This window comes from Phasianus colchicus, chromosome 29, assembly GCF_987193195.1.
Source record: "Phasianus colchicus chromosome 29, bPhaCol1.hap1.1, whole genome shotgun sequence".
In the NCBI taxonomy this organism is placed as follows: Eukaryota; Metazoa; Chordata; class Aves; order Galliformes; family Phasianidae; genus Phasianus; species Phasianus colchicus.
Genome location: NC_143464.1, coordinates 4,932,786 through 4,960,364, shown reverse-complemented (window position 1 = coordinate 4,960,364; position 27,579 = coordinate 4,932,786). Strand labels below are relative to the sequence as shown.

Here is a 27,579-nt window from a genome sequence, read left to right as displayed (position 1 = left end):
AACGGCGCGCCGCGCGCGCTCCCGTCGCCCCGCCCCCTCTAACTGACAGCGCTTCCCGCCAATTCCAACGGCCGCCTTGAACGCGCCTCGCCCCGCCCCCTCCTCCACACAGCCCACCAATCGCTTCCCCCGGACACTCCGAGCGACGCTCCATCCGACCAATCGCAACGCGCGGAGGGCGGGGCGACGGCGCTGAGCGTTTCCTCCCGGGCTCGGTCCCCCCCCCCCCCCTTCCCCGACTCCCGCCTTCCCCCCCCCCCCTCCTCCTCCTTCCCCCCCCCCCCCGCCCGCCCGCCCCCCCCCCCCCCCCCCGCGCCTCGCGGGGTTTCTGCGCTGCGAAAGAAAATGGCGGCGGCGGCGGCGGCGGCGGCGGGAGGAGAAGAGCGGCTGTGAGTGGGGGGCGGGGCGGGGGGAGGGCCGGGACCCCCCCCGGGGGGGTGGGGGAGGGGATGGTAAAGGGGGGGGGGGGGGGGGGGTGTGTGTGTGGAAGAAAACGGAGGGAGGGGGGGGGGGGAAACCGCGTCGCCGGCCCCGCAACGGAGCCGCAACGGCGGCTGAGCGCCGCCCCCCTGAGGAACCGAAGGTGGAATCGGAGGCATAAAAACGGGATGGCGGCCGAGGAAGGGAGGGAGGGGGGTGGGGAGGGGGAAAGGGGCTGGAAAAATTGGGGTGGATGTGTGTGGTGGTGGAGGGGGGGGGGGGCGCGGAAGTCGGCGGGAAGCGAACGGCGGGCCGAGCGCGGTGTGCGCGGCTGTGGTGCGGGGCTCTGGTGGGGGGCTGTGCTGTGGTGGGGGGCTGCGCTGTGGTGGGGGGCTGTGGGGCTGTGGGGCTGTGCTGTGGTGGGGGGCTGTGGTGGGGGGCTGTGGGGCTGTGCTGTGGTGTTGGGCTGTGCTGTGGGGCTGTGCTGTGGTGGGGGGCTGTGGTGGGGGGCTGTGGTGCTGTGGTGGTGCGGGGCTGTGCTGTGGTGCGGGGCTGAGCGACAAACGGGGCTGTGGTGCTGGGCTGTGCTGTGGTGCTGGGCTGTTCTGTGGGGCTGGGCTGTGGTGCTGGGCTGTGCTGTGGTGCTTTGCTGTGCTGTGGTGCTGAGCAGTGGTGGGGCTGTGGTGGTGCTGAGCAGTGGTGGGGCTGTGGTGGTACTGGGCTGTGGTGGGGCTGTGGTGGTACTGGGCTGTGGTGGGGCTGTGGTGGTACTGGGCTGTGGTGGGGCTCTGGTGGTGCTGTGCTGTGGTGCTGGGCTCTGGTGGGGCTGTGGTGGTGCTGGGCTGTGGTGCTGGGCTGTGGTGCTGGGCTGTGCTGTGGTGCTGTGCTGTGGTGGTGCTGGGCTGTGCTGGGCTGTGGTGGGGCTCTGGTGGTGCTGGGCTCTGGTGGTGCTGTGCTGTGGTGCTTTGCTGTGCTGTGGTACTGCGCTGTGGTGGGGCTCTGGTGGTGCTGGGCTGTGCTGTGGTGCTGGGCTCTGGTGGTGCTGTGCTGTGGTGCTGGGCTGTGCTGTGGTGCTGGGCTGTGCTGTGGTGCTGGGCTGTGCTGTGGTGGTGCTGGGCTGTGCTGTGGTGGTGCTGGGCTGTGCTGTGGTGGTGCTGGGCTGTGGTGCTGGGCTGTGGTGCTGGGCTGTGGTGCTGGGCTGTGGTGCTGGGCTCTGGTGGTGCTGGGCTCTGGTGGTGCTGGGCTCTGGTGGTGCTGGGCTCTGGTGGTGCTGGGCTGTGCTGTGGTGCTGGGCTCTGGTGGTGCTGTGCTGTGCTGTGGTGCGGGGCTGTGGTAGTGGTGCGGGGCTGAGAGACAAACGGGGCTTCGGAGCGCCGGGCGCTGCGCTGTGCCGCCCACAGAGCGCGGCGTCAGGGCGAGGAGCTCCGCGGTTCCAGCGCGGGTCGGAAAGTTGTCAGGTTCGGACCCAAAATCACGGGGTTTCGGCCCGAAATGTGGGGATGTTCTGCCCCCAAATCCCGGGGTTTGGACATGGAACTCCGCCGCTCCATCGCGTGTCAGAAAGTTGTGAGGTTCGGCCCCAAAATCACCGTATTTGGACCCAAAATGTTGGGTTGTTCTGCCCCCAAATCCCGGGGTTTGGACACGAAACTCTGCCGCTACATCGCATGTACCGAAGTTCTGAGGTTCGGACCCAAAATCACGGGGTTTCGGCCCGAAATGTGGGGATGTTGTGCCCCCAAATCCCAGAGTTTGGACTCAAAAGTCTGTGTCTCTGTCAGGTGTACCAAAATCCCAGGGTTTTTACCCGAAATGTTCCGATGTTGTGCCCCCAAATCCCAGGGTTTGGATCCGAAACTCTGTGTCTCCATCGCATGTCAGAAAGTTGTGAGGGTCAGACCCAAAATCCTGGGGTTTCGGCCCGAAATGTTGGGTTGTTGTGCACCCAAATCCCGGGGTTTGGACCCAAAACTCTGTGTCTACATCGTGTACTGCAAAGTTCTGAGGTTCGGCCCCGAAATCCCAGGATTTCAACCTGAAACTCCGCTTCTCCATCGTATGTCGCACAGTTCTGAGGTTCGGACACAAAATCCCGGGATTTGGAAGCAAAATGTTGGGTGGTTCGACTCCGAAATCCGGGCATTTGGACCCGAAACTCCGCATCTCCATCACGTGTCAGAAACTTGTGAGGTTCAGCCCCAAAATCCCCGGGTTTGGACCCAAAATGTTGGGGTTCTGTGCCCCGAAATCCCGGGATTTGGACCCGAAACTCTGAGTCTCCATAAGGTGTACCAAAATCCTGGGGTTTCGACCCAAAATGTTGGGGTGTTCCGCCCGCAAATCCCGGGGTTCGGACACGAAACTCTGCGTCTCCATCGCGTGTCGCAAAGTTGTGAGGTTCGGCCCCAAAATCCCGGAGTTTGGACCCGAAATCTGCTGATGTTGTGCCCCCAAATCCTTGGGTTTGGAAGCGGGGCGCTGCGCTGTGCCGCCCACAGAGCGCGGCGTCAGGGCGAGGAGCTCCGCGGTTCCAGCGCGGGTCGGAAAGTTGTCAGGTTCGGACCCAAAATCACGGGGTTTCGGCCCGAAATGTGGGGATGTTCTGCCCCCAAATCCCGGGGTTTGGACATGAAACTCTGCTGCTCCATCGCGTGTCAGAAAGTTGTCAGGTTCGGACCCAAAATCCCGGGGTTTTGCTCCAAAATGTGGTGATGTTGTGCACCCAAATCCCGGGGTTCGGACCCAAAACTCTGCTGCTCCATCGCGTGTCACAAAGTTCTGAGGTTCGGACGCAAAATCCCGGGGTTTCGGCCCGAAATGTGCCAGTGTTGTGCCCCAAAATCCCGGGGTTTGGACCCGAAACTCCGCGTCTCCATCGCGTGTCAGAAAGTTGTGAGGGTCGGACCTGAAATCACAGGGTTTCGGCCCGAAATGTTGGGTGGTTCGGCTCTGAAATCCCGGGGTTTGGACACGGAACTCCGCGTCTACATCGTGTGTCAGAAAGTTGTGAGGTTCGGACCCCAAATCCCGGGGTTTGGACCCAAAATGTGGGGATGTTATGCCCCCAAATCCCAGGGTTTGGACCCAAAACTCCGCGTCTCCATCGCGTGTCGCAAAGTTCTGAAGTTCGGACCCAATATCCCGGGGTTTTGACCCAAAATGTTGGGTGGTTCGGCTCTGAAATCCCAGGGTTCGGACACGAAACTCCGCGTCTCCATCGCGTGTCACAAAGTTCTGAGGTTTGGACCCAAAATCCCGGCGTTTTGGCCCAAAATGTTGGGTTGTTCTGCCCCAAAATCCCGGGGTTTGGACACAGAACTCCGCGTCTCCATCGTGTGTCAGAAAGTTGTGAGGTTCGGACCCCAAATCCCGGGGTTTGGACCCAAAACTCCGCGTCTCCATCGCGTGTCGCAAAGTTCTGAGGTTTGGACCCAAAATCCCGGGGTTTCGGCCCAAAATGTTGGGTGGTTCTGTCCCCAAATGCTGAGGTTTGGTGCCGAAACTCCTCGTCTCCATCGCGTGTCAGAAAGTTCTGAAGGTTGGACCCAAAATCCCGGGGTTTCGACCCGAAATCTGGTAATGTTGTGCCCCCAAATCCTGGGGTTCGGACACGAAACTCTGTGTCTCCGTCAGGTGTACCAAAATCCCGGGGTTTCAGCCCAAAATGTTGGGTTGTTCCGCCCGCAAATCCCGGGGTTTGGACATGAAACTGCGTCTCCATCGCGTGTCGCAAAGTTGTGAGGTTCGGCCCCAAAATCCCGGGGTTTTGGCCCAAAATGTGGGGATGTTGTGCCCCCAAATCCCGGGGTTTGGACCCGGAACTCCGCTGCTCCATCGCGTGTCGCAAAGTTCTGAGGTTCGGCCCCAAAATCCCGGGGTTTCGGCTCAAAATGTGGTGATGTTGTGCCCCCAAATCCCGGGGTTTGGACCCGAAACTCCGCGGCGCCATCAGGTGAACTGAAATCCCAGGGTTTGGACCGGAAATGTTGGGTTGTTCTGCCCCCAAATCCCGGGGTTTGGACCCGAAACTCCGCTGCTCCATCGCGTGTCGCAAATTTCTGAGGTTCGGCCCCAAAATCCCGGAGTTTGGACCCGGAATGTGATGATGTTCTGCCACTCCATCAGGTGAACCGAAATGCCGGGGTTTGAACCCGAAATGTTGGGTTGTTCTGCCCCCAAATCCCAGGGTTTGGACCCGAAACTCCGTCTCTCCGTCAGGTGAACTGAAATCCCGGGGTTTCGGCCCAAAATGTTGGGTGGTTCTGCCCCCAAATCCCAGGGTTTGGACCCGAAACTCCGGGTCTCCATTGCGTGTCACAAAGTTCTGAGGTTCGGACCCAAAATCCCGGGGTTTCGGCCCAAAATGTTGGGATGTTGTGTCCCCAAATCCCGAGGTTTGGACCCCAAACTCCGCTGCTCCGTCACATGTACCAAAATCTCAAGGTTTGGACCCGAAATGTTGTGGTTCTGGGGCCACAAATCCCGGGGTTTGGACCCGAAACTCCGCGTCTCCGTTGCGCGTCGCAAAGTTCTGAGGTTCGGACCCAAAATCCCGGGGTTTTGACCCGAAATCTGGTGATGTTGTGCCCCTAAATCCTGGGGTTTGGACCCAAAACTCTGTGTTTCCGTCAGGTGAACTGAAATCCCGGGGTTTCGGCCCAAAATGTTGGGTGGTTCTGCCCCCAAATCCCGGGGTTTGGACCCGAAAATCCACGTCTTCATCGCATGTCGCAAAGTTCTGAGGTTCGGCCCCAAAATCCCGGGCTTTTGACCCAAAATGTTCGGATGTTGTGTCCCCAAATCCCGAGGTTTGGACCCCAAACTCCGCTGCTCCATCACATGTACCAAAATCTCGAGGTTTGGACCCGAAATGTTGTGGTTCTGGGGACACAAATCCCGGGGTTTGGACCCGAAACTCCGCGTCTCCGTTGCGTGTCGCAAAGTTCTGAGGTTCGGACCCAAAATCCCGGGGTTTTGACCCGAAATCTGGTGATGTTGTGCCCCTAAATCCTGGGGTTTGGACCCGAAATTCTGTGTCTCAGTCAGGTGAACTGAAATCCCGGGGTTTGGATCCGAAGTGTTGGGTTGTTCTACAGCCAGATCCCCAGGTTTCAACCCTAAACTCCGCATCTCCATCGCGTGTCGCTAAGTTCTGTGGTTCGGACCCCAAATCACCGTGTTTGGACCCAAAATGTTGGGTGCTTCGGCTCTGAAATCCCGGGGTTTTGCCCCAAAAGTCCGCGTCTCCATAAGGTGAATTGAAGTCCCAGGGTTTGGGCCCAAAATGTTGAGTTGTTCTGCCCTGAAATCCCAGGGTTTGGACCCAAAACTCCGCCGCTCCATCAGGTGTACTGAAATCCCAGGGTTTGGACCCAAAATGTTGGGTTGTTCTGCCCCCAAATCCCAGGGTTTGGACCCGAAACTCCGCGTCTCCATCTCCTGTCGCAAAGTTCTGAGGTTCGGACCTAAAATCCTGGCATTTGGACCCAAAACTCCATGTCTCCGTCAGGTGAACTGAAATCCCGGGGTTTCGACCCAAAACTCCGCATCTCCATCAGGTGTGCTGAAATCCCGGGGTTTGGACCCGAAATATTTTGGTTCTGCGCCCTGAATTCCCAGCGTTTAGACCCGAAATGTTGGGTGGTTCTGCTTCCAAGTCCCGGGGTTTGGATCCGAAACTCTGCGTCTCCATCAGGTGTACCAAAATCGCAGGGTTTGGACCTGAAATGTGGGGTTGTTCTGTCCCCAAATCCCGGGGTTTGGATCCGAAACTCCACGTCTCCATCGCGTGTCACAGAGTTCTGAGGTTTGGACCCAAAATCCCGACATTTGGACCCTAAAAGTTGCGGTTCTGTGCCCCAAAATCCCAGGGTTTCGGCCCGAAACTCTGCGTCTGCATCGCATGTCACAAAGTTCTGAGGTTCGGACCCAAAATCCCGGTGTTTTGACCCGAAATGTTGGGTGGTTCGGCTCCGAAATCGCAGAGTTTGGCCCCAAAACTCTGCCGCTCCATCGCGTGTCGCAAAGTTGTGAGGTTCAGACCCCAAATCCCGGTGTTTTGACCCAAAATGTTGGGTGGTTCGGTTCTGAAATCCCGGGGTTTGGACCCAAAACTCTGGGTCTCCATCGCGTGTCGCAAAGTTCTGAGGTTCGGACCCAAAATCCCGGTGTTTTGACCCAAAATGTTGGGTGGTTCAGTTCTGAAATCCCGGGGTTTGGACCCAAAACTCCGGGTCTCCATCGCGTGTCGCAAAGTTCTGAGGTTCGGACCCCAAATCCCAGGGTTTCGGCCCAAAATGTTGTGGTTCTGTGCTTTGAAATCCCGGGGTTTGGACCAAAACTCCGTGTCTCTGTCTGGTGAACTGAAATCCCAGGGTTTGGACCCGAAATGTTGGGTTGTTCTGTGCCCCCAAATCCCGGGGTTTTGACCCAAAACTCCGCGGCTCCATCGCATGTTGCAGGGTTCTGTGGTTCAGACCCAAAATCCTGGGGTTTCGAACAAAAATGTGGTGATGTTGTGTCCCCAGATCCCGGGGTTTGGACCCAAAACTCTGCGTCTCCATCAAGTGTGCCGAAATCCCGGGGTTTGGACCCAAAACTCCACGTCTGCATTGCATGTTGCAAAGTTCTGAGGTTCGGTCCCAAAATCCCGGGGTTTCGACCCAAAATGTTGGGCTGTTCCACCCCAAAATCCCGGGGTTTGGACCCAAAACTCCGCGTCTTCATCAGGTGTACCGGAATCTGTGGGTTTGGACCCAAAGTGTTGCAGTTCTCTGCCCCAAAATCCTGTCGTTTGGACCCAAAACTCTGTGTCTCTGTTGGGTGTCCCAAAATCCCAGGGTTTGGACCCGAAATGTTGCGGTTCTGAGGCCGCAAATTGCAAAGTTTGGCCCCAAAGTGCCGTATCTGCATCCACAGCTCGTGTCACAGAGTTCTGAGGTTCGGACCCAAAATCCCAGGGTTTGGACCCAAAATGTTGGGTTGTTCTGCCCCCCAAATCCCGGCGTTTGGGCCCAAAACTCCGCGTCCACAGCGTGTGTTCCAAAATCACGGGGTTTGGACCCAAAATGCTTGGTGGTTCTGCCCCCAAATCCTGAGGTTTGGACCTGAAACTCCGTGTCTACATCAGGTGTACTGAAATCACGGGATTTGGACACAAAATGTTGCAGTTCTGTGTTCCGAAATCCCGGGGTTTGGACCCAAAACTCTGCGTCTCCATCGCGTGTTGCAAAGTTCTGTGGTTCAGACCCAAAACGCCGCGGTTTCGACCCAAAATGTTGCGGTTCTGGGGCCGCAAATCGCAAAGTTCTGCCCCAAAGTGTCGCGTCTGCATTGCGGGACCCGAAATTCCGGGGTTTGGACCCAAAACTCCACATCTCCGTCAGCTGTACCGAAATCCTGGGGTTTGGACCCGAAATGTTGTGGTTCTGTGCCCCGAAATCCTGGCGTTTGGCCCCAGAAATTTGCGTCCACAGCGCGTGTCGCAGAGTTCTGAGGTTGGGACCCAAAATCCTGGGGTTTGGACCCAAAACTCCGCATCTCCGTTGCATGTCCCAAAGTTCTGAGGTTTGGACCCAAAATCGCCGGGTTTGGACCCAAAATGTTGCGGTTCTGGGGCCGCAAATCGCAAAGTTCCGCCCCAAAGTTTCACGTCTGCATTGCGGGACCCAAAATCCCGGTGTTTGGACCCAAAATGTTGGACTGTTCTGGCCTGAAATCCCGGGGTTTGGACCCAAAACTCCGTGTCTCCATCTGGTGTATTGAAATCCCGGTGCTTGGACCCGAAATGTTGCGGTTCTGTGCCCCAAAATCCCAAAGTTTGGCCCCAGAAATTTGCGTCCACAGCGCGTGTCGCAGAGTTCTAAGGTTTGGACCCAAAATCCTGGCGTTTGGACCCAAAATGTTGGGCTGTTCTGGCCTGAAATCCCGGGGTTTGGACCCGAAACTCCATGTCTCCATCTGGTGTACTGAAATCCCGGCGCTCGGACCCAAAATGTTGTGGTTCTGTGCCCCAAAATCCCAAAGTTTGGCCCCAAAACTCTGCGTCCACAGTGCGTGTCCCAATGTTCTGAGATTCGGACCCAAAATCACCGGGTTTGGACCCAAAATGTTGTGGTTCTGCGGCCGAGAATCGCAAAGTTCGGCCCCGAAGTTTTGCGTCTCCATCGCAGGACCTGAGATCCTGGCGTTTGGACCCAAAATGTTGTGCCCCAAAATCCCAGGGTTTGGACCCGAAACTCCGCGTCCACAGCGCATGTTGCAGTTCTGAGGTTCGGACCCGAAATCCGGGGGTTTGGACCAAAAATGTTGGGTTGTTCTGCCCCCAAATCCCGGGGTTTGGACCCAAAACTCCGCGTTCGCATTGTGCGTCGGAAAGTTCTGAGGGTCGGACCCAAAATTGCAGGGTTTGAACCCAAAACGTTGTGTTGCTGTGCCCTAAAATCACAAATTTGGCCCCGAGGTGTCGCGTCTACATCGTGGGTCCCAAAATCCCAAGGTTTGGGCCCAAAATGTTGGGTGGTTCTGCCCCAAAATCCCGGCGTTTGGACCCAAAACTCCGCGTCCGCATCGCGTGTCCCAAAATCTGGAGGTTTGGCCCCAAAATGTTGAGTTGTTCTGCCCCAAAATCCTGGGGTTTTGCCCCAAAATGTTGGGTTGCTCTGCCCCAAAATCCTGGGGTTTTGCCCCAAAATGTTGGGTTGCTCTGCCCCAAAATCCCGGCGTTTGGACCCAAAACTCCGCGTCCCCATTGCGTGTCCCGAAGTTCTGAGGTTCGGACCCGAAATCCCGGGGTTTGGACCAAAAATGTTGGGTTGTTCTGCCCCAAATCCCGGCGTTTGGACCCAAAACTCCGCGTCCCCATTGCGTGTCCCGAAGTTCTGAGGTTCAGACCCGAAATCCCGGGGTTTGGACCAAAAATGTTGGGTTGTTCTGCCCCAAAATCCCAGGGTTTGGACTCAAAACTCCACATCCCCATCATGTGTACCAGAATCGCGATGTTTTGCCCCAAAACTCTGTGTCCTCATTGGAAGTCCCAAAATCCCGGCGTTTTGCCCCAAAACTCCGCGTCCTCATCATATGCACCCAATTCCCAGGGTTTGGTCCCAAAATGTTGCATCCCTCTGCCCCAAAATCCTGTGTTTTTGACCCAGAACTCCACGTCCCAGTCTGCTGTGCCAAAATCCCAGGATTTTTCCCCAAAAAATCCCAAAGTTTGGCCCCAAAACTCTGCATCCCCATCATGTGTCCCAAATTTCGGAGGTTTTGACCAAAAATGTTGCGTCCTTCTGCCCCAAAATCCCAGAGTTTAGACCCAAAACTCCACGTTGCAATCGGGAGTACCAAAATCTGGAGGTTTTGCCCCAAAATTTGGTGTTCCTCTAGCCCCAAATCCCAGAATTTGGACCCAAAACTCCACATCCCGCTCCACTGTGCTGAAATCCCAGGGTTTGGCTTCAAAACATTGCATTCTTGTGGCCCAAAATCACGGGGTTTCGCCCCAAAATGTTGTGTTACTATGGCCCAAAATCCCAAACTTCGGACCCCAAACTGTGTACCTCTGCCCCAAAATCGCGAGGTTTTGACCCAAAATGTTGCATTCCTCTTTCCCGAAATCTCGTGTTCTGGACCCAGAAATCCACGTCCCCATCGCGTGTCCCAAATTTCGGAGGTTTTGACCCAAAATATTGCATCCCTCTTCCCCAAAATCCCATGTTTTCAACCCAAAACTCCACGTCCTACTCCACTGTACCAAAATCCTGGGGTTTGGCCCCAAAATGTTGTGGTTCTGTGCCCCAAAATCCCATGTTTTCGACCCAAAACTCCGCGTCCTACTCCGCTGTACCAAAATCTGGACATTTGGCCCCAAAATGTTGCGTCCCTCTGCCCCAAAATCCCATGTTTTCAACCCAAAACTCCGCGTCCTACTCTGCTGTACCAAAATCCTGGGGTTTGGCCCCAAAATGTTGTGGTTCTGTGCCCCAAAATCCCGGGTTTTGGCCCCAGAACTTTACGTCCCCATTGTGCATACCAAAGTCTGGAAATTTGGCCCCAAAATGTTGTGGTTCTGCCCCAAAATCCCGGGTTTTGGCCCCAGAACTTTGCATCCCCATCGCGCGTACCAAAATCTGGACATTTGGCCCCAAAATGTTGCGTCCTTCTGCCCCCAAAATCCCAAAGTTTGGCCCCCAAACTTCGCGTCTCTCTTGGGTGTTCCAAAATCCCAGGGTTTGGCCCCAAAACGTCGCATTCTAATGGACCAAAATCCCGAATTTTGGACCAAAACCTCCGCCACCGCCATCGCGTTTCCCAAAGTTCTGAGGTTTGGCCCCCAAATGTTGAACTTCTGTGCCCCAAAATCCCAAAGTTTGGCCCCAAAACTCCACGTCTCTCAGCCCCAGAAATGCTGTCCCCATCTCAGTGTACCGCCGACACCGTGATGGCTGCCTGCATCCACACCTGTCCGTCTGTCCCGTGTCCACCCCGTGCTCCGGGTCCGTCTGTCCCATGTCTGTCTGTCCCGTGTCCATCTGTCCCGTGTCCATCCCATGTTTTGTGTCCATCTGTCCCGTGTCCATCCCGTATTCTGCGTCTGACTGTCCTGCATCTGTCTGTCCCACGTCCGTTCCCTATTCTGTGTCCGACTGTCCTGTGTCTGTCTGTCCCGTGTCCATCCCGTATTCTGTGTCTGACTGTCCTGCGTCTGTCTGTCCCGTGTCCATCCGTCCCATGTCCATCCCATGTTTTGTGTCCGTCTGTCCCGTGTCCATCCCGTATTCTGCGTCTGACTGTGCTGCGTCCGTCTGTCCCGTGTCCATCCCATGTTCTGTGTCCGACTGTCCCGTGTCTGTCTGTCCCGTGTCCATCCGTCCCGTGTCCATCCCATGTTTTGTGTCCGTCTGTCCCGTGTCCATCCCGTATTCTGCGTCTGACTGTGCTGCGTCCGTCTGTCCCGTGTCCATCCCATGTTCTGTGTCTGACTGTCCTGCGTCTGTCTGTCCCATGTCCATCCGTCCCGTGTCCATCCCATGTTTTGTGTCCGTCTGTCCTGTGTCCATGCCATATTCTGCGTCTGACTGTCCTGCGTCCCTCTGTCCCACGTCTGTCCCATGTTCTGTGTCCGACTGTCCCGTCTGTCGGTCCCATGTTCATCCCATATTCTGCGTGACTGTCCTGCGTCCATCCCACGTTCTGTGTCCAACTGTCCTGTGTCCGACTGTCCCACGTCCGACTGTCCCGCGTCCATCCCATGATCCGTGTCCAACTGTCCTATGTCCACCCCGTGTTTTGTGTCCGACTGTCCCGTGTCCAACTGTCCCATGTCCATCCTGTGTTTTGTGTCCGTCTGTCCCGTGTCCATCCCCTGTTCCACATCTGACTGTCCCATGTCCAGCTGTCCCGTGTCCGACTGTCCCGTGTCCATCACGTGTCCGTATGTCCCGAGTCCATCTCATGTTTTGTGTCTGACTGTCCTGCGTCCATCCCATGTCCTGCATCCGTCTGTCCCGTATCCAACTGTCCCATGTCTGTCTGTCCTGTGTTCATCCCATATTCTGCGTCTGACTGTCCTGCCTCCATCCCGGGTCCTGTGTCCGACTGTCCTGTGTCCGTCTGTCCCGTGTCCATCCCATGTTTTGTGTCCGACTGTCCCACGTCTATCCCATGTTCCATGTCCGACTGTTGCGTGTCCATTCCATATTTTGTGTCCGGTTGTCCTGTGTCTGACTGTCCCACGTCTGACTGTTTCATGTCTGAATGTCCCACGTCCATCCCATGTTTCATGTCCGACTGTCCCGTGTCCATCCCATGTTCCATGTCCGACTGTTGCGTGTCCATCCCATATTTTGTGTCCAATTGTCCCGTGTCTGACTGTCCCACGTCTGACTGTTTCATGTCCGACTGTCCCATGTCCATCCCATGTTCCATGTCCGACTGTTGCGTGTCCATCCCATATTTTGTGTCCGATTGTCCCGTGTCTGACTGTCCCACGTCTGACTGTTCCATGTCCGACTGTCCCATGTTTATCCCATGTTTCATGTCCGACTGTCCCGTGTCCATCCCATGTTCCATGTCCGACTGTTGCGTGTCCATCCCATATTTTGTGTTCGATTGTCCCGTGTCTGACTGTCCCACGTCTGACTGTTTCATGTCCGACTGTCCCATGTCCATCCCATGTTCCATGTCCGACTGTCCTGTGTCCATCCCATGTTCCATGTCTGACTGTCCCGTGTCCATCTCATGTTCTGCATCTGACTGTCCTGTGTCTGACTGTCTGATGTCCAACTGTCCTGTGTCCAACCCACACCCTGTACCTGTCTCACGTATGACAGTCCCGTGTCTGTCTCATGTCCGACTGTTCCGTGTCCATTCCATGTTCCACATCCGTCTGTCCCGTGTCCGACTGTCCCACGTGAGGGCTGTGCGCCACGTATGACCATTGCATGTATGTCCATCCCACATATGACCATTCCGTGTGTCCATCCCACGTATGACCATTCCATGTATGTCTGTCACACATATGACCATTCCATCTGTCCTTCTCATGTATGACCGTTCCGTGTGTCCATCACACATGTGACCGTTCCGTGTGTCCACCACACGTATGACTGTTCCGTGTTACTGTCCCACATATGACAATTCCATGTACACCTGTCACACGTATGATCATTTCATGTGTCCACCCCTGTTCCACATCTGACTGTCCCGTGTCCATCTCATGTCCGTCTGTCCCGAGTCCATCTCATGTTTTGTGTCTGACTGTGCTGCGTCCATCCCATGTTCTGCGTCTGTCTGTCCCACATCCGACATACGACTGTTCCATGTATGTCCATCCCATGTTTGTCCATCCCACGTATGACCGTTTTGGGGCAAATTTCTCCAATTTCAGTCCCGAGCGCCGCGTTTGGGTCCAATTTCCCCATATTTGGTCCCACAGTGTCACTTTTGGGGCCAATTTTGGGGCCAATTTCCCCATTTTCCGTTCAGACCATCCAGTCTATTTTTCCCCATCAGAGCCTTCCCCCCCTCTTCCCCCCCCCAAACCCCTCCCTTTTCCCCCCCACCACATCACCCCCCCACACCCCACATCAGGACCCCCCTCCCAACCCTCAGCCCCCCCACCCCACCCCACCCCACTCCCCCCATCCCACTCCCCACCTCCCCTACCCCCCACATCGCCCCCCACCCCACATCAGAACCGCCTCCCCATCACCCCCCCCACCCCTGACCCCCCTTCCTACCCCCAACCCCCCCTGTCAGACCCCCCCCCATTTCCCTCCCATTACCCCCTTCCCCCCCCCTCTGACCCCCCACTCTCCCACCCCACCCCCATTACCCCCCAGCCCCCACTGACCCCCCTCACCCCATTACCATTCCCCCCCAAGAGCCCCCCACTGACACCCCCCACCCCCATTTCCCCCCCATGACCCCCTCACTGACCCCCATTATCCCCCATTTCCCCCCCACTGACCCCCCCCAATCACCCCTCACCCCCTTTCCCCCCCATTTCCCACCCACTGACGCCCCCAATCTCCCCCCCACTGCCCCCCCATTTCCCTCCCCCCGTGCCCCCCCACTGACCCCTCCGGCCCCCCCACCCACATTCCCCCATTGCCTCCCCCATCTCTCCCCATTCCCCCACTGACCCCCCCAATTTCCCAACCCCCATTCCCCCCCACTGCCCCCCATCTCTCTCCCCCCCCGTCTGACCCCCCATTCACCTCCCCACCCCCATTTCCCCCCACAAACCCCCCAACCCCCATTTCCCCCCCACTGACCTCCCAATGTCCCCCCCGACCCCCATTTCCCCCCACTTCACCCCCCACTCCCCCACTGTCCCCCCAATGTCCACCCCCGACCCCCCATTGCCCCCACTGCCCCTCTAATCTCCCCCCACCCCCATTTCCCCCCAACTTCCCCCTCTACCCCCACTGCCCCCCCAACCTCCCCCCCACCCCCATTTCCCCCCCACAACCTCCCCCCCAACTCCCATTTCCCCCCACTTCCCCCCCCCGATCCCCATTTCCCCCCCACTGCCCCCCATCTCCCTCCCCCCACCCCCCCCACTGACCCCCCAATCTCCCCCCCGGCCCCCATTTCCCCCCATTTCCCCACCCACCCCCATTTCCCCCCCAATGCCCCCCCATCTCCCTCCCCCATTTCCCCCCCACAACCCCCCCCCGACCCCCATTTCCCCCCCGACCCTCACCCCCCCACTGACCCCCCAATGTCCCCCACCCCCCCCATTTCCCCCCCACAACCTCCCCCCCAACTCCCATTTCCCCCCACTTCCCCCCCCACCCCCCGCACTGACCCCCCCAATGTCCCCCCGACCCCCATTTCCCCCCCACTGCCCCCCCATCTCCCTCCCCACACCCCCATTTTCCCCCCACTGCCCCCCCCATCTCCCTCCCCCACTGACCCCCCAATGTCCCCCCCGACCCCCATTTCCCCCCATTGCCCCCTCCCCACCCCCATTTCCCCCCCACTGCCCCCCCGTCTCCCTCCCCCATTGACCCCCCCAATGTCCCCCCCGCCCCCCATTTGCCCCCACCCCCCAGCCCCCCCCGCTGACCCGCCGTCCCCCCGCAGAGAGGAGCAGCCGGCGGAGGGGCTGAAGGAGCGCCCCCCGAAGGCCAAGAAGGGCCGCAAGGAGCGCAGAGAAGACCCGGAAGCGGAAGCGGAAGCGGAGCCGTCGGGAGCCGAGCCGGCGGAGGCGGGAAAAGCGGACGGCTCCGGGGGAAGCGCGGCCGCCCCGGCCGGACCGGAAGCGTCGGCGTCCCCCAAGCAGCGGCGCTCCATCATCCGCGACCGCGGCCCGATGTACGACGACCCCACGCTGCCCGAGGGCTGGACCAGGAAGCTGAAGCAGCGGAAGTCCGGCCGCTCCGCCGGGAAGTACGACGTCTATCTCATCAAGTGAGCGCGCTAATTGCCTCTGTTAATTGGCTTGAGTGGTCGTGGGGGAGTTAATTGGGCGTGGGGTAATGGGGTGGGGGGTAATGGGGCACCCGGGGGTTATGGGGTTGTAGTGGGGCACCATGGGAAGAACGACGTCTGTCTCATCAAGTGAGCATGCGCTAATTAATTAATTAGGGGGAGTTAATTGGGCACCATGGGGTAATTGGGCACCATGGGGTAATTGGGTGTGGGGTAATTGGGTATGGGGTAATTGGGTGTGGGGTTCTGGGGTTGTAGTGGGGCACCATGGGAAGTACGGCGTCTGTCTCATCAAGTGAGCGCGCTAATTGCCTCTGTTAATTGGCTTGAGTGGTTGTGGGGGAGTTAATTGGGCGTGGGGTAATGGGGTGTGGGGTAATTAATTGGGTATGGGGTAATTGGGCACCGTGGGGTTATGGGGTGGTAGTGGGGCACCATGGGAAGTACGACGTCTATCTCATCAAGTGAGCGCGCTAATTGCCTCTGTTAATTGGCTTAATTGGTTGTGGGGGAGTTAATGGGGTGTGGGGTAATTGGGCACTGTGGGGTAATTGGGCACCGTGGGGTTATGGGGTTGTAGTGGGGCACCATGGGAAGAACGACGTCTGTCTCATCAAGTGAGCGCGCTAATTGGCTCTGTTAATTGGCTTGAGGGGTCGTGGGGGAGTTAATTGGGCGTGGGGTAATGGGGTGTGGGGTAATTAATTGGGTATGGGGTAATTGGGCACCGTGGGGTTATGGGGTTGTAGTGGGGCACCATGGGAAGTACAACATCTATCTCATCAAGTGAGCGCGCTAATTGCCTCTGTTAATTGGCTTGAGTGGTTGTGGGGGAGTTAATTGGGTGTGGGGTAATTGGGTATGGGGTAATTGGGCACCATGGGGTAATTGGGTGTGGGGTAGTTAATTGGGCGTGGGGTAATTGGGTATGGGATTGTTGTGGGGCACCATGGGAAGTACGACGTCTGTCTCATCAAGTGAGCGCGCTAATTGATTGTGTTAATTGGCTTAAGTGGTTGTGGGGGAGTTAATGGGGTGTGGGGTAATGGGGTGTGGGGTAATGGGGTGTGGGGTAATTAATTGGGTATGGGGTAATTGGGTGTGGGGTTGTAGTGGGGCACCATGGGAAGAACGACGTCTGGCTCATCAAATGAGCGCCCTAATTGGTTGTGTTAATTACGGGGATTGTGTTAATTAGGGGGAATTAATTGGGCACCATGGGGTTGTGGGGCACCATGGGGTTATGGGGCACCATGGGAAGAACGACGTCTGTCTCATCAAGTGAGTGTGTGCTAATTAATTGGGGGTAATTAAATTAATTAGCGGCAATTAGGCATGGGGTTGTTATGGGGTTGTTATGGGGTTACTGTGGGGTTATGGGGCACAGCTGTGGGGCTGTTATGGGGTTGTTATGGGGCTGTGGGGTTGTTATGGGGCAGAGCTCTGGGGATGTGGGGTTATTATGGGGTTGTGGGGTTGTTATGGGGTTATGGGGCACAGCTATGGGGCTGTGGGGTTGTTATGGGGTTGTTATGGGGTTACTGTGGGGTTATGGGGCACAGCTGTGGGGCTGTTATGCGGCTGTTACGGGGTTGTTATGGGGCTGCGGGGTTTTTATGGGGTTATGGGGCACAGTTATGGGGCTGCAGGGTTGTTATGGGGTTATGGGGTTGTTATGGGGCAGAGCTATGGGGTTGTGGGGTTGTTATGGGGTTGTGGGGTTGTTATGGGGTTATGGGGCACAGCTATGGGGCTGTGGGGTTGTTATGGGGTTGTTATGGGGTTGTTATGGGGTTGTTATGGGGCATAGCAGCACCACTGGGTTCCCAGCCACTTTTGGGGTGAAAAAGTCCAATTTCAGTCCCCCTGTGCCCCGTTTTGTGTTGAAATCCCTCGATTCTGGCCCCCATGTGCCCCATTTTGCCCCATTCTGGGTCGAAATCCCTCAATTTTGGTGCTCCTGTGCCCCATTCTGGGTCGAAATCCCTCGATTTCGGTGCCCCATTCTGGGTCGAAATCCCTCGATTTCGGTGCCCCATTTTGGGTCGAAATCCCTCAATTTCGGTGCCCCATTTTGGGTCGAAATCCCTCGATTTCGGTCCCCCATTTTCATTCGCAATCTCTCGATTTTGGTGCCCCCGTGCCCCATTTTGGGTTGAAATCCCTCAATTCTGGCCCCCCTATGCCCCATTTTGCCCCATTCTGGGTTGAAATCCCTCGATTTTGGTGCCTCCGTGCCCCATTTTGGGTCGAAATCCCTCGATTTCGGTGCCCCATTTTGGGTTGAAATCCCTCGAATTTTGGTGCCCCATTTTGGGTCGAAATTCCTCGATTTTGTTGCCCCGTTTTGGGCCGAAATTCCTCGATTCTGGCCCCCCCGCGCCCCATTTTGGGTCAAAATCCCTCGATTTTGGTGCCCCCGTGCCCCATTTTGGGTTGAGATTCCTCAATTTTGGCCCCCATGTGCCCCATTTTGCCCCATTCTGGCTCAAAATCCCTCAATTCCGACCCCCCCCACGCCCCATTTTGGGTCGAAATCCCTCGATTTTGGTGCCCCCGCGCCCCATTCTGGCTCGAAATCCCTCGATTCCGACCCCCCCGTGCCCCATTTTGGGTTGAAATCCCTCGATTTCGGTCCCCCATTTTCATTCGAAATCCCTCGATTCCAGCCCCATTTTGGGTTGAAATCCCTCGATTCTGGCCCCCATGTGCCCCATCTTGCCCCATTTTCGTTCAAAATCCCTCAATTCCGACCCCCCCGCGCCCCATTTTGGCTCGAAATCCCTCGATTTTGGTGCCCCCGTGCCCCATTTTGGGTTGAAATCCCTCAATTTTGGCCCTCATGTGCCCCATTTTGGGTCGAAATCCCCCGATTTTGTTGCCCCCGTGCCCCATTTTGGGTTGAAATCCCTCGATTCTGGCCCCCATGTGCCCCATTTTGCCCCATTCTGGCTCGAAATCCCTCGATTCCGACCCCCCCGCGCCCCATTTTGGGTCGAAATCCCCCGATTTTGGTGCCCCCGTGCCCCATTTTGGGTTGAGATTCCTCAATTTTGGCCCCCATGTGCCCCGTTTTGCCCCATTCTGGCTCAAAATCCCTCCATTCCAGCCCCATTTTGGGTTGAAATCCCTCAATTTTGGCCCCCATGTGCCCCATCTTGCCCCATTTTCATTCAAAATCCCTCGATTCTGGCCCCCTCGCGCCCCATTTTGGGTCGAAATCCCTCAATTTCGGTCCCCCATTTTCGTTCGAAATCCCTCGATTTTGGTGCCCCATTTTCATTCAAAATTCCTCGATTTTGGTGCCCCTTTTTCCTTTTGAAATCCCTCGATTTTTCCCCCCCCTCGCCCCATTCTGGCTCGAAATCCCTCGATTCTGGCCCCCCTGTGCCCCATTTTGCCCCATTCTGGCTCGAAATCCCTCGATTCCGACCCCCCCGCGCCCCATTTTGGGTCGAAATCCCTCGATTTTGGTGCCCCCGTGCCCCATTTTGGGTTGAAATCCCTCAATTTTGGCCCTCATGTGCCCCATTTTGGCTCGAAATCCCTCGATTCCGACCCCCCCGCGCCCCATTTTGGGTCGAAATCCCCCGATTTTGGTGCCCCCGTGCACCATTTTGGGTTGAAATCCCTCGATTTTTCCCCCCCCTCGCCCCATTCTGGCTCGAAATCCCTCGATTCTGGCCCCCATGTGCCCCATTTTGCCCCATTCTGGCTCAAAATCCCTCGATTCCGACCCCTCCGCGCCCCATTTTGGGTCGAAATCCCTCGATTTTGGTGCCCCATTTTCGTTCAAAATCCCTCGATTCTGGCCTCCCCGCGCCCCATTTTGTGTCGAAATCCCTCGATTTTGGTCTCCCATTTTCATTCGAAATTCCTCGATTTTGGTGCCCCATTTTCATTTGAAATCCCTCGATTTTGGTGCCTCATTTTTGTTCGAAATCCCTCGATTTTGGTGCCCCCGCGCCCCATTCTGGCTCGAAATCCCTCGATTCTGGCCCCCCTGTACCCCATTTTGCCCCATTCTGGCTCGAAATCCCTCGATTCCGACCCCCCCTCGCCCCATTTTGGGTGAAAATCCCCCGATTTCTGCTGCGCGTCCCGGCGCTCGGGTGCTGACCGCGTCCTTTCAGCCCGCAGGGCAAAGCCTTCCGCTCCAAGGTGGAGCTGATCGCGTACTTCGAGAAGGTGGGCGACACCTCCTTGGACCCCAACGACTTCGACTTCACCGTGACGGGTCGGGGCAGCCCCTCCCGCCGCGAGCAGCGACCCCCGAAAAAACCCAAGAGCCCCAAAAGCCCCGGATCGGGGAGGGGGCGCGGGCGGCCCAAAGGCAGCGGCGGCGGCGGCGGCGGCGGAGGCGGCGGTGGGGGGGGGGGGGGAGGTGGGGGGGGTGGGGGGGGCGGCGGCGGCGGGGGGGGGGGTGGGGGGGGTGGTGGTGGGGCGGGGGTCGGGGGGGGGGGCGGGGGTCGGCTGAGGGCGGCGGCGGAACGCGGGGGGGGTCGGCTGTTGGTTAAGATGCCGTTCGCCGGTGGGGGGGCGCCGGCTTCGCCCCCCACCCCGACGACGCCGTTGCCACCGTCGGCCGCCCACCCTCATCCTCCTCATCCTCCTCCTCCTCCTCCCCCCCCCACAACTCCGGGTTTGGGGGGGGTCAAAAGACCGGGAAGGAAACGGAAAGCCGAAACCGACAGCCGTTCCGTGCCCAAAAAAAGGGGTCGCAAACCGGGGGGGGGGGGGGGCGGCGGAGGCGGGGGGGGCGGCGGCGGCGGCGGGGCCGGAGGCGGCGGAGGCGGAGGAGGAGGAGGTGGAGGGGGGGGGGGCCTAACCGGGGGGGGGGGAGGGGGGGGTTCCTCCGGGCCCCCCCCCCCGATAGAGGCCAAGAAGAAAACGGCGGCCGCCCCCCCCGCGGCCCGGCAGCAGGAAACGGCGCTGCCCATCAAGAAGCGTAAAACCCGCGAGGCCGCCGCCGCCCCCCCCCCGCCGCCGCCGCCCCCCCCTCCGCCTCCCACCCCTCCGGAAGCGGCCGCCCCCCCACCCGTCGCCCCCCCCCCGCCTCCCAACAAGGGACCCCGGAGCGCCCGCGGCAGCCCCGGCCGCAGCCCCAAAGCTCGGGGGGGGGTCGGGGGGGCAGGAGGAGGAGGAGGAGGTGGTGGTGGTGGTGGGGGGGCGGCGGGGGGAGGGGGGGGCAAACGCAACACGCCCCCCCCGCCGTCGCCTTCGTCGCCCCCCCCTCCTCAACCGCCGCCGCCGCCGCCGCCCCCCCCCTCCGCCCCCCAGGACAGCGCTCAGGACCTCAGGGGGGGGGGACCCCCGGACGGCTGCCCCCCGGAACCGGCCCAGCCTCACCCCCCCCAACAGCCCCCCCACAAACACCGGGGGGAGCCCGAGAGAAAGGACTCCTCCTCTTCTTCCTCCTCCTCCTCCTCCTCCTCCTCCTCTTCCGCCGCCGCCGCCGCCGCCCCCCCCTCGTCCTCGCCCCCCACCGCTCCCCCCCCCGGCTCCGTTCCGCGGCCTCCCCCCCCCCACGAGGAACCCGTCGACAGCCGGACGCCGCTGCCCGAGCGGGTCAGCTGACTGTGACCCCCCCCCACCCCCCCGCCGGGCCCCCCCCGACGAAACCCCCCCCGGACGGACCCACGGACGGAGCCCCCCCACGGACGGACACGCGGATGGACGGACGGATGGAGCCCCCCCTCCCTTTCACCGTGGACGCACGGATGGATGGACAGGCAGACAAACGGATGGACGGACGGACGGATGGACGCAACCTCCCCTCTCCCCCCCAACCCCCTCCCCCCCCACGGGACGCGGCCCCCCCGGCCCCCCCCCGCTTTGCACTTTGGCCTATGGGGGGCTTTGCACTACGCGGCCGCGGTGGGGCCGGGAGCGGCCAATGGGGAGCGAGGAGGGGCCGGGAGCGGCCAATGGGGATGGAGCGCATCCGGAGCGGGAGAAAGCGCGGGGCCAATGGGGAGCGAGCGCGGCGCGGTCGGCGACCAATCGGGTGCGAGCTGCGTGTGGGGCGAGAGCCGGCATCGGGCCAATGGGGAGAGGAGATCGGACGGAGGATCCGGTCGTGAGCCAATCAGAGGCGGGATCCGCTGCGGGGCCGACAGGCGGCGGTCGGGCGGGATCGAGCCGTGAGCCAATTGGGAGGCGCCTCCGGCAGAGCTTCAGCCAATCGGGAGCAGAGCTGGGTGGGAGCGGGATCTGGTCGTGAGCCAATCGGGACAGAGGGAGGGCTTGGACAGGGCCCGGCCTTGGGCCAATCGGAAGCGGCCTCCGCTGGGCCGGGATCCGGTGTTCAGCCAATCAAGAACAACTTCCTGACGAGTCTGGGGGGGGGGACAGGCAGGGGCGAGGGAAGGGGGGCGAAGGGGAGCGGTCTGCTGTTCAGCCAATCAGGAGAGGTTCTGCGAAGGGGGCGGGATCTGGTTAGGAACCAATGGAGAGCGAGCGAATCTCTGAAAACCTTTAAACCAATCGGGAGGGAGCTCTCAGTGGGGATCCGGTGCCGAGCCAATGGGGAGCGGTGCCGAGCGGGCGGGCCGAGGCCTGGAGCGGGATCTGGTTCTCGGCCAATCAGGAGCGGCCCTGGGCTCGGGGGATCCACCCCTGCCCGGCCGGCAGCGGCGCTGGATCGAGGCGGGATCCGGCCGGGATCCAATCGGGAGTGACGTTGGATTGGAGGGGCGGGTCCGGTGTCCATCCAGCGGGAGGTGGGCGGGGCCGGGGCGGGATCCGGCCGGGAGCCAATCAGGAGCTGCCCTGGGCCGGGCTGCGATCCAGGAGGGAGCCAATCACGTGTTGCCTTGGGACAGGCTGGGAGCCAATCAGGAGGTGCCCCGGGGCTGGTTAGTGGTCCAGCAGGGGGCCAATCGGGAAGGAGTGCGGGGTGTCGGGTGATCCGGTAGGGAGCCAATCACGTGTCGTCTGGGGACAGGCTGGGAGCCAATCACATGGTCTGGGGGCAGGCTGGGAGCCAATTGGGAGACAGTCTTGGCCAGCCTGTGGTCCAGCGGGGAGCCAATCGGGAAGAATTGTGGGTTGTGTCACGATCCAGTAGGGAGCCAATCACGAGCTGCCTTGGGACAGGCCAGGGGAACTGGCCAGGAGCCAATCAGAAGCAGCAGGATTCAGTAGGGAGCCAATCAACTGGGAGCAGTGCTTCAGGTGGGTGGGATCCAGACAGGAGCCAATCAGGAGTTGCTGTAGGGGAAGGGGGGAGCTTGGAATCCAGTCGCGAGCCAATCAGGAGTGGCTGTAGGCTGGGACGGGCTGCAGGGACTGACCAATCAGAAGCAGTGTCAGCTTGGGTGGAATCAAGTCCGGAGCCAATCAGGAGTGGCTGTGGGCTGGGATAGGCTGCAGGGGCTGACCAATCAGAAGCAGTGTCAGCTTGGGTGGAATCGAGTCCGGAGCCAATCAGGAGTGGCTGTGGGCTGGGATAGGCTGCAGGGACTGACCAATCAGAAGCGGTCTTGGCTTGGGCGGGATCCAGCCCATAGCCAATCAGGAGACGGGGGGGGGGGGGGGAACGACAGCAGCAAAAGAGCCAATCAGCAGCGCCGTGGGCGGGGGGGATCCGGTCTCCGTCCAATAGGAAGCGAGCGCAGCCTCCCCACAATTCTCCCACCCTCTGTGGGGGGGGGGGGTAGGGAGGGCCCCTCCCACGCGGGATTTGGGGGGGGGGTCTCTTTACCCCCCCCCCCCCCCCTCGAGCCGTTCTTCCGCCCCCCCCCCCCACAACCCCCCGTCTTCCCACCCCCCCCCCCGGGACTGTTAACGCCCAACCCCCCCCCCCCCTCTTCCTCAAACCCCCCCCCCCAAAATCTCCCCCCCCCCCCCCCCCACGGCCGCGGGGCCCCCCCCGCTCCTCATGGCAATAAGGGGGGGCCCTTTTTGCTAAAAAAAAAAAAGTGGAAAAAAAAAAAAAAAAATGAACCGACCGACCAACCACAATTACACCAAGCAGAGCAAACGCCGCCGGGTGGGGGAGGGGGGGGGCGGGGGTTGGAAGCGGGGGGGGGGAGGGAGGGAGGGATGGGGGGGGGGCGGGGGGGGGGCCCGGGGGGCTATTTATTGTGACCCCCCCCCCCCAGGGCGGCCGCGCCGGACTCTGTGCTGAGACAGCAGCTATAAACCTGTGTAACCCGCCTCGGCCTGCTGTAAGGGGGGGGCACGTAGGGATGGGGGGGGGGTCCCTTGGGGGGGGGGGCTGTAGGGATGGGGGGGGGGCTAAAGGGATGTGTGGGGCTGGGGAGGTTCCTGGGGGGGGGGGGGGGTTAAAGGGATGTGTGGGGCTGGGGAGGTTCCTGGGGGGGGGGGGCTGTAGGGATGGGGGGGGACCCATAGGGGCTGGAGGGGGGGTGGTTAAAGGGATGTGTGGGGTTTGGGGGGGTTCGTGGGGGGGGGGGGGGCTAAAGGGATGGGGGGAGACCCATAGGGGCTGGAGGGGGGGGGGGTTAAAGGGATGTGTAGGGCTGCGGGGGTTCCTGGGGGGGGGGGGGCTAAAGGGATGTGTGGGGTTTGGGGGGGTTCGTGGGGGGGGGGCTAAAGGGATGTGTGGGGCTGGGGAGGTTCCTGGGGGGGGGGGCTAAAGGGATGGGGGGGGACCCATAGGGGCTGGAGGGGGGGGGCTAAAGGGATGTGTGGGGCTGGGGGGGTTCCTGGGGGGGGGTCCTATGGGGGGGGGGGGGGGGGCTGTAGGGATGGGGGGGGGGCTAAAGGGATGTGTGGGGCTGGGGAGGTTCCTGGGGGGGGGGGGTTAAAGGGATGTGTGGGGCTGGGGAGGTTCCTGGGGGGGGGGGGGTTAAAGGGATGTGTGGGGCTGGGGGGGTTCCTGGGGGGGGCACGTAGGGACGTGTGGGGCTGGGGGGGTCCTATAGGTCTGGGGGGGTTTCTGGGGGGGGGAGGTCCTATAGGGCTGGGGGGGGGCTAAAGGGTTGTGTGGGGCTGGGGGGGTTCGGGGGGGGGGGGGGCACATAGGGATGTGTGGGGCTGAAGGGGTCCTATAGGGGTGGGGGGGTTCTTGGGGGGGGGGGGCTAAAGGGTTAGGGGGAGTTCGTGGGGGGGGGGGCTACATAGGGATGTGTGGGGTTTGGGGGGGGTCCTATAGGGGTGGGGAGGGGGCTGTAGTGATGTGTGGGGTTTGGGGGAGTTTGTGGGGGGGGGGCTACATAGGGATGTGTGGGGCTGGGGGGGTTCCCATAGGAGCGGGGGGGTTCCTGGGGGGGCACATAGCGCTGAGGGGGGGGGGGGCGGGTTAAAGGATGTGGGTCCTGGGGGGGGGGTCCTATAGAGCTGAGGGGGGGTTCCTTGGGGGGGCATGTAGGGACGTGTGGGGCTGGGGGGGCCCTATAGGGATGACGGGTCCCTTTTTGGGGGGGGGGGGGACGCTAAAGGGATGTGTGGGGCTGGGGGGGTCATTTGGGGGGGTGGGCACATAGGGATGTGTGGGGCTGGGGGGGGGAGTCTCTTGGGGGGGGGCTGCACATAGGGATGTGTGGGGTTTGGGGGGGGTCCTATAGGGCTGGGGGGGGGGGGACTAAAGGGGTGTGTGGGGCTGGGGGGGTTCCTGGGGGGGGGGGGGGCACATGGGGATGTGTGGGGCTTGGGGGGGGTCCCTTGGGGGGGGGCGGGGGGCTAAAGGGATGTGTGGGGCTGGGGGGGGTCCTATAGGGCTGGGGGGGTTCCTGGTGGGGGGGGGGGGGCTGTAGGGATGTGTGGGGCTGGGGGGGTTCGTGGGGGGGGGGCACATAGGGATGTGTGGGGCTGGGGGGGTCCTATAGAGCAGTGGGGGGTCCTTTGGGGGGCGTCCCATAGGGATGTGTGGGGCTGGGGGGGTCCTATAGGGCTGGGGGGGTTCCTGGGTGGGGTCCCATAGGGATGTATGGGGCGGGGGGGGGGGGGGGTGACACGTGATCCGGCTGGGGGGAGGGGCGAAGAACACGACGGCCTTGACGTCACAGCAGCACCGCCTTTCAGTGACGTCACTGGAGAGGGGGCGTGGCTTCCGCAGACTCCGTTTTCCCGCCGCCCTTAGGCCACGCCCCCAATGACGGCCGTCCCCATGGCAACCGGGGAGGGGGGCGGTGCCGAAGCGCTCCCAAGATGGCGGCCTTAAAGGGGCCGCGCCCCGCGTGCGGATCGCGGGGACACGTTGGGGGGGGGGGGGTGGGAATATTTGGGGGAAAATGAGGCGGTTTTGGGGTCTGTGATTTGTATGGGGGAAATAAGGGCGGTTTGGGTCTGAGGGCGGCGTCTGGGGCTGGGCGGGGTGAGCTGGAGGGATGGGGGGGGGCAAGGAGGGCTGTGCGACCGTTTTGGGGCAAATTGTGAGAATTTGGGGCAAATTGGGGCTTTTGGGGGCAAATTGTGAGAATTTGGGGCTTTTGGGGGCAAATTTGTGATAATTTGGGGCATATTTGTGAGAATTTGGGGCAAATTGGGGCTTTGGGGGCAAATTGTGAGAATTTGGGGCTTTTGGGGGCAAATTGTGAGAATTTGGGGCAAATTGGGGCTTTTTGGGGCATATTTGTGAGAATTTGGGGCAAATTAGGGCTTTCTGGGGCAAATTGTGAGAATTTGGGGCAAATTGGGGCTTTTGGGGGCAAATTGTGAGAATTTGGGGCTTTTGGGGGCAAATTTGTGATAACTTGGGGCAAATTGGGGCTTTTTGGGGGAAATTATGAGAATTTGGGGCAAATTGGGGCTTTTTGGGGCATATTTTTGAGAAATTGGGGCAAATTGGGGCTTTTTGGGGCAAATTGTGAGAATTTGGGGCTTTTGGGACAAATTTGTGATAATTTGGGGCATATTTGTGAGAATTTGGGGCAAATTGGGGCTTTTTTGGGGCAAATCTGTGCTAATATGGGGCAAATTGGGGCTTTTAGGGGCAAATTGTGAGAATTTGGGGCAAATTGGGGGCAAATTGTGAGAATTTGGGGCAAATTGGGGCTTTTGGGCCAAATTGTGAGAATTTGGGGCAAATTGGGGCTTTTGGGGGCAAATTTGTAGTTATTTAGGGCAAATTAGGGCTTTTTGGGGCAAATTGTGAGAATTTGGGGCAAATTGGGGCTTTTTGGGGCATAATTGTGAGAATTTGGGGCAAAATGGGGCTTTTAGGGCAAATCTGAGATAATTTGGGGGAAATTGTGAGAATTTTGGGCAAATTGGGGCTTTTAGGGCAAATCTGTGCTTCTTTAGGGCAAATTGGGGCTTTTTGGGGCAAATCTGTGATAATTTAGGGCAAATTGGGGCTTTTTGTGGCAAATTGTGAGAATTTGGGGCAAATTGTGCTAATTTGAGGCAAATTGGGGCTTTTGCGGTCAAAGTTGTAGTTATTTGGGGCAAATTGGGGCAAATTTGTGCTTATTTGGGACAAATGGGGGCTTTTGGGGCAAATTTGTGCTTATTTGGGGCAAATCTGTGCTCTTTTGGGACAAATTTGTGGTCGATTGGGGCAAATTGGGGCTTTATGGGGGCAAATCTGTGATGATTTGGGGGAAATCTGTGCTAATTTGGGGCAAATTGGGGCTTTTGGGGGCAAATTTGTGGCAAATTGGGGCAAATTTGTGCTTATTTGGGACAAATTGGGGCTTTTAGGGCATATTTGTGAGAATTTGGGGCAAATTGGGGCTTTTGGGGGCAAATTTTTGATAATTTTGGTCAATGTGCCCAAATTTGGGGCAAATTGGGGCTTTTTGGGGCAAATCTGTGAGAATTTGGGGCAAATTGGGGCTTTTTGGGGCAAATCTGTGCTAATTTGGGGCAAATTGGGGCTTTTGAGGGCAAATCTGTGATAATTTAGGGCAAATTGCGGCTTTTTGGGTCAAATTGTGAGAATTTGGGGCAAATTGGGGCTTTTTGGGTCAACGTTGTAGTTATTTGGGGCAAATTTGTGCTCTTTTGGGACAAATTTGTGGTCAATTGGGGCAAATTGGGGCTTTATGGGGGCAAATTTGTGCTAATTTGGGGCAAATTGGGGCTTTATGGGGGCAAATCTGTGATAATTTGTGACAAATTGGGGTTTTGGGGGCATATTTGTGAGAATTTGGGGCAAATTGGGGCTTTTTTGGGGCAAATCTGTGCTTATTTAGGGCAAATTGGGGCTTTTTGGGGCAAATTGTGAGAATTTGGGGCAAATTGGGGCTTTTTGGGGGAAATCTGTGCTAATTTGGGGCAAATCTGTGCTAATTTGGGGCAAATTGGGGCTGT

The 27,579-nt window shown here is 59.2% G+C and overlaps 1 protein-coding gene across 1 annotated transcript; it reads left to right on the top strand.

Moving 5' to 3' along the window:
- Nucleotides 1-316: 316 nt before the first annotated feature.
- Nucleotides 317-20,934, top strand: MECP2 (methyl-CpG binding protein 2). Its single transcript, XM_090126491.1, has 4 exons — nucleotides 317-389; nucleotides 15,010-15,336; nucleotides 19,491-20,478; nucleotides 20,890-20,934. Exons 1-4 carry the CDS (start codon nucleotides 346-348, stop codon nucleotides 20,932-20,934), a joined length of 1,404 nt encoding a protein of 467 aa, XP_089982617.1. The 5' UTR covers nucleotides 317-345.
- The last annotated feature ends 6,645 nt before the right edge of the window (nucleotides 20,935-27,579 follow it).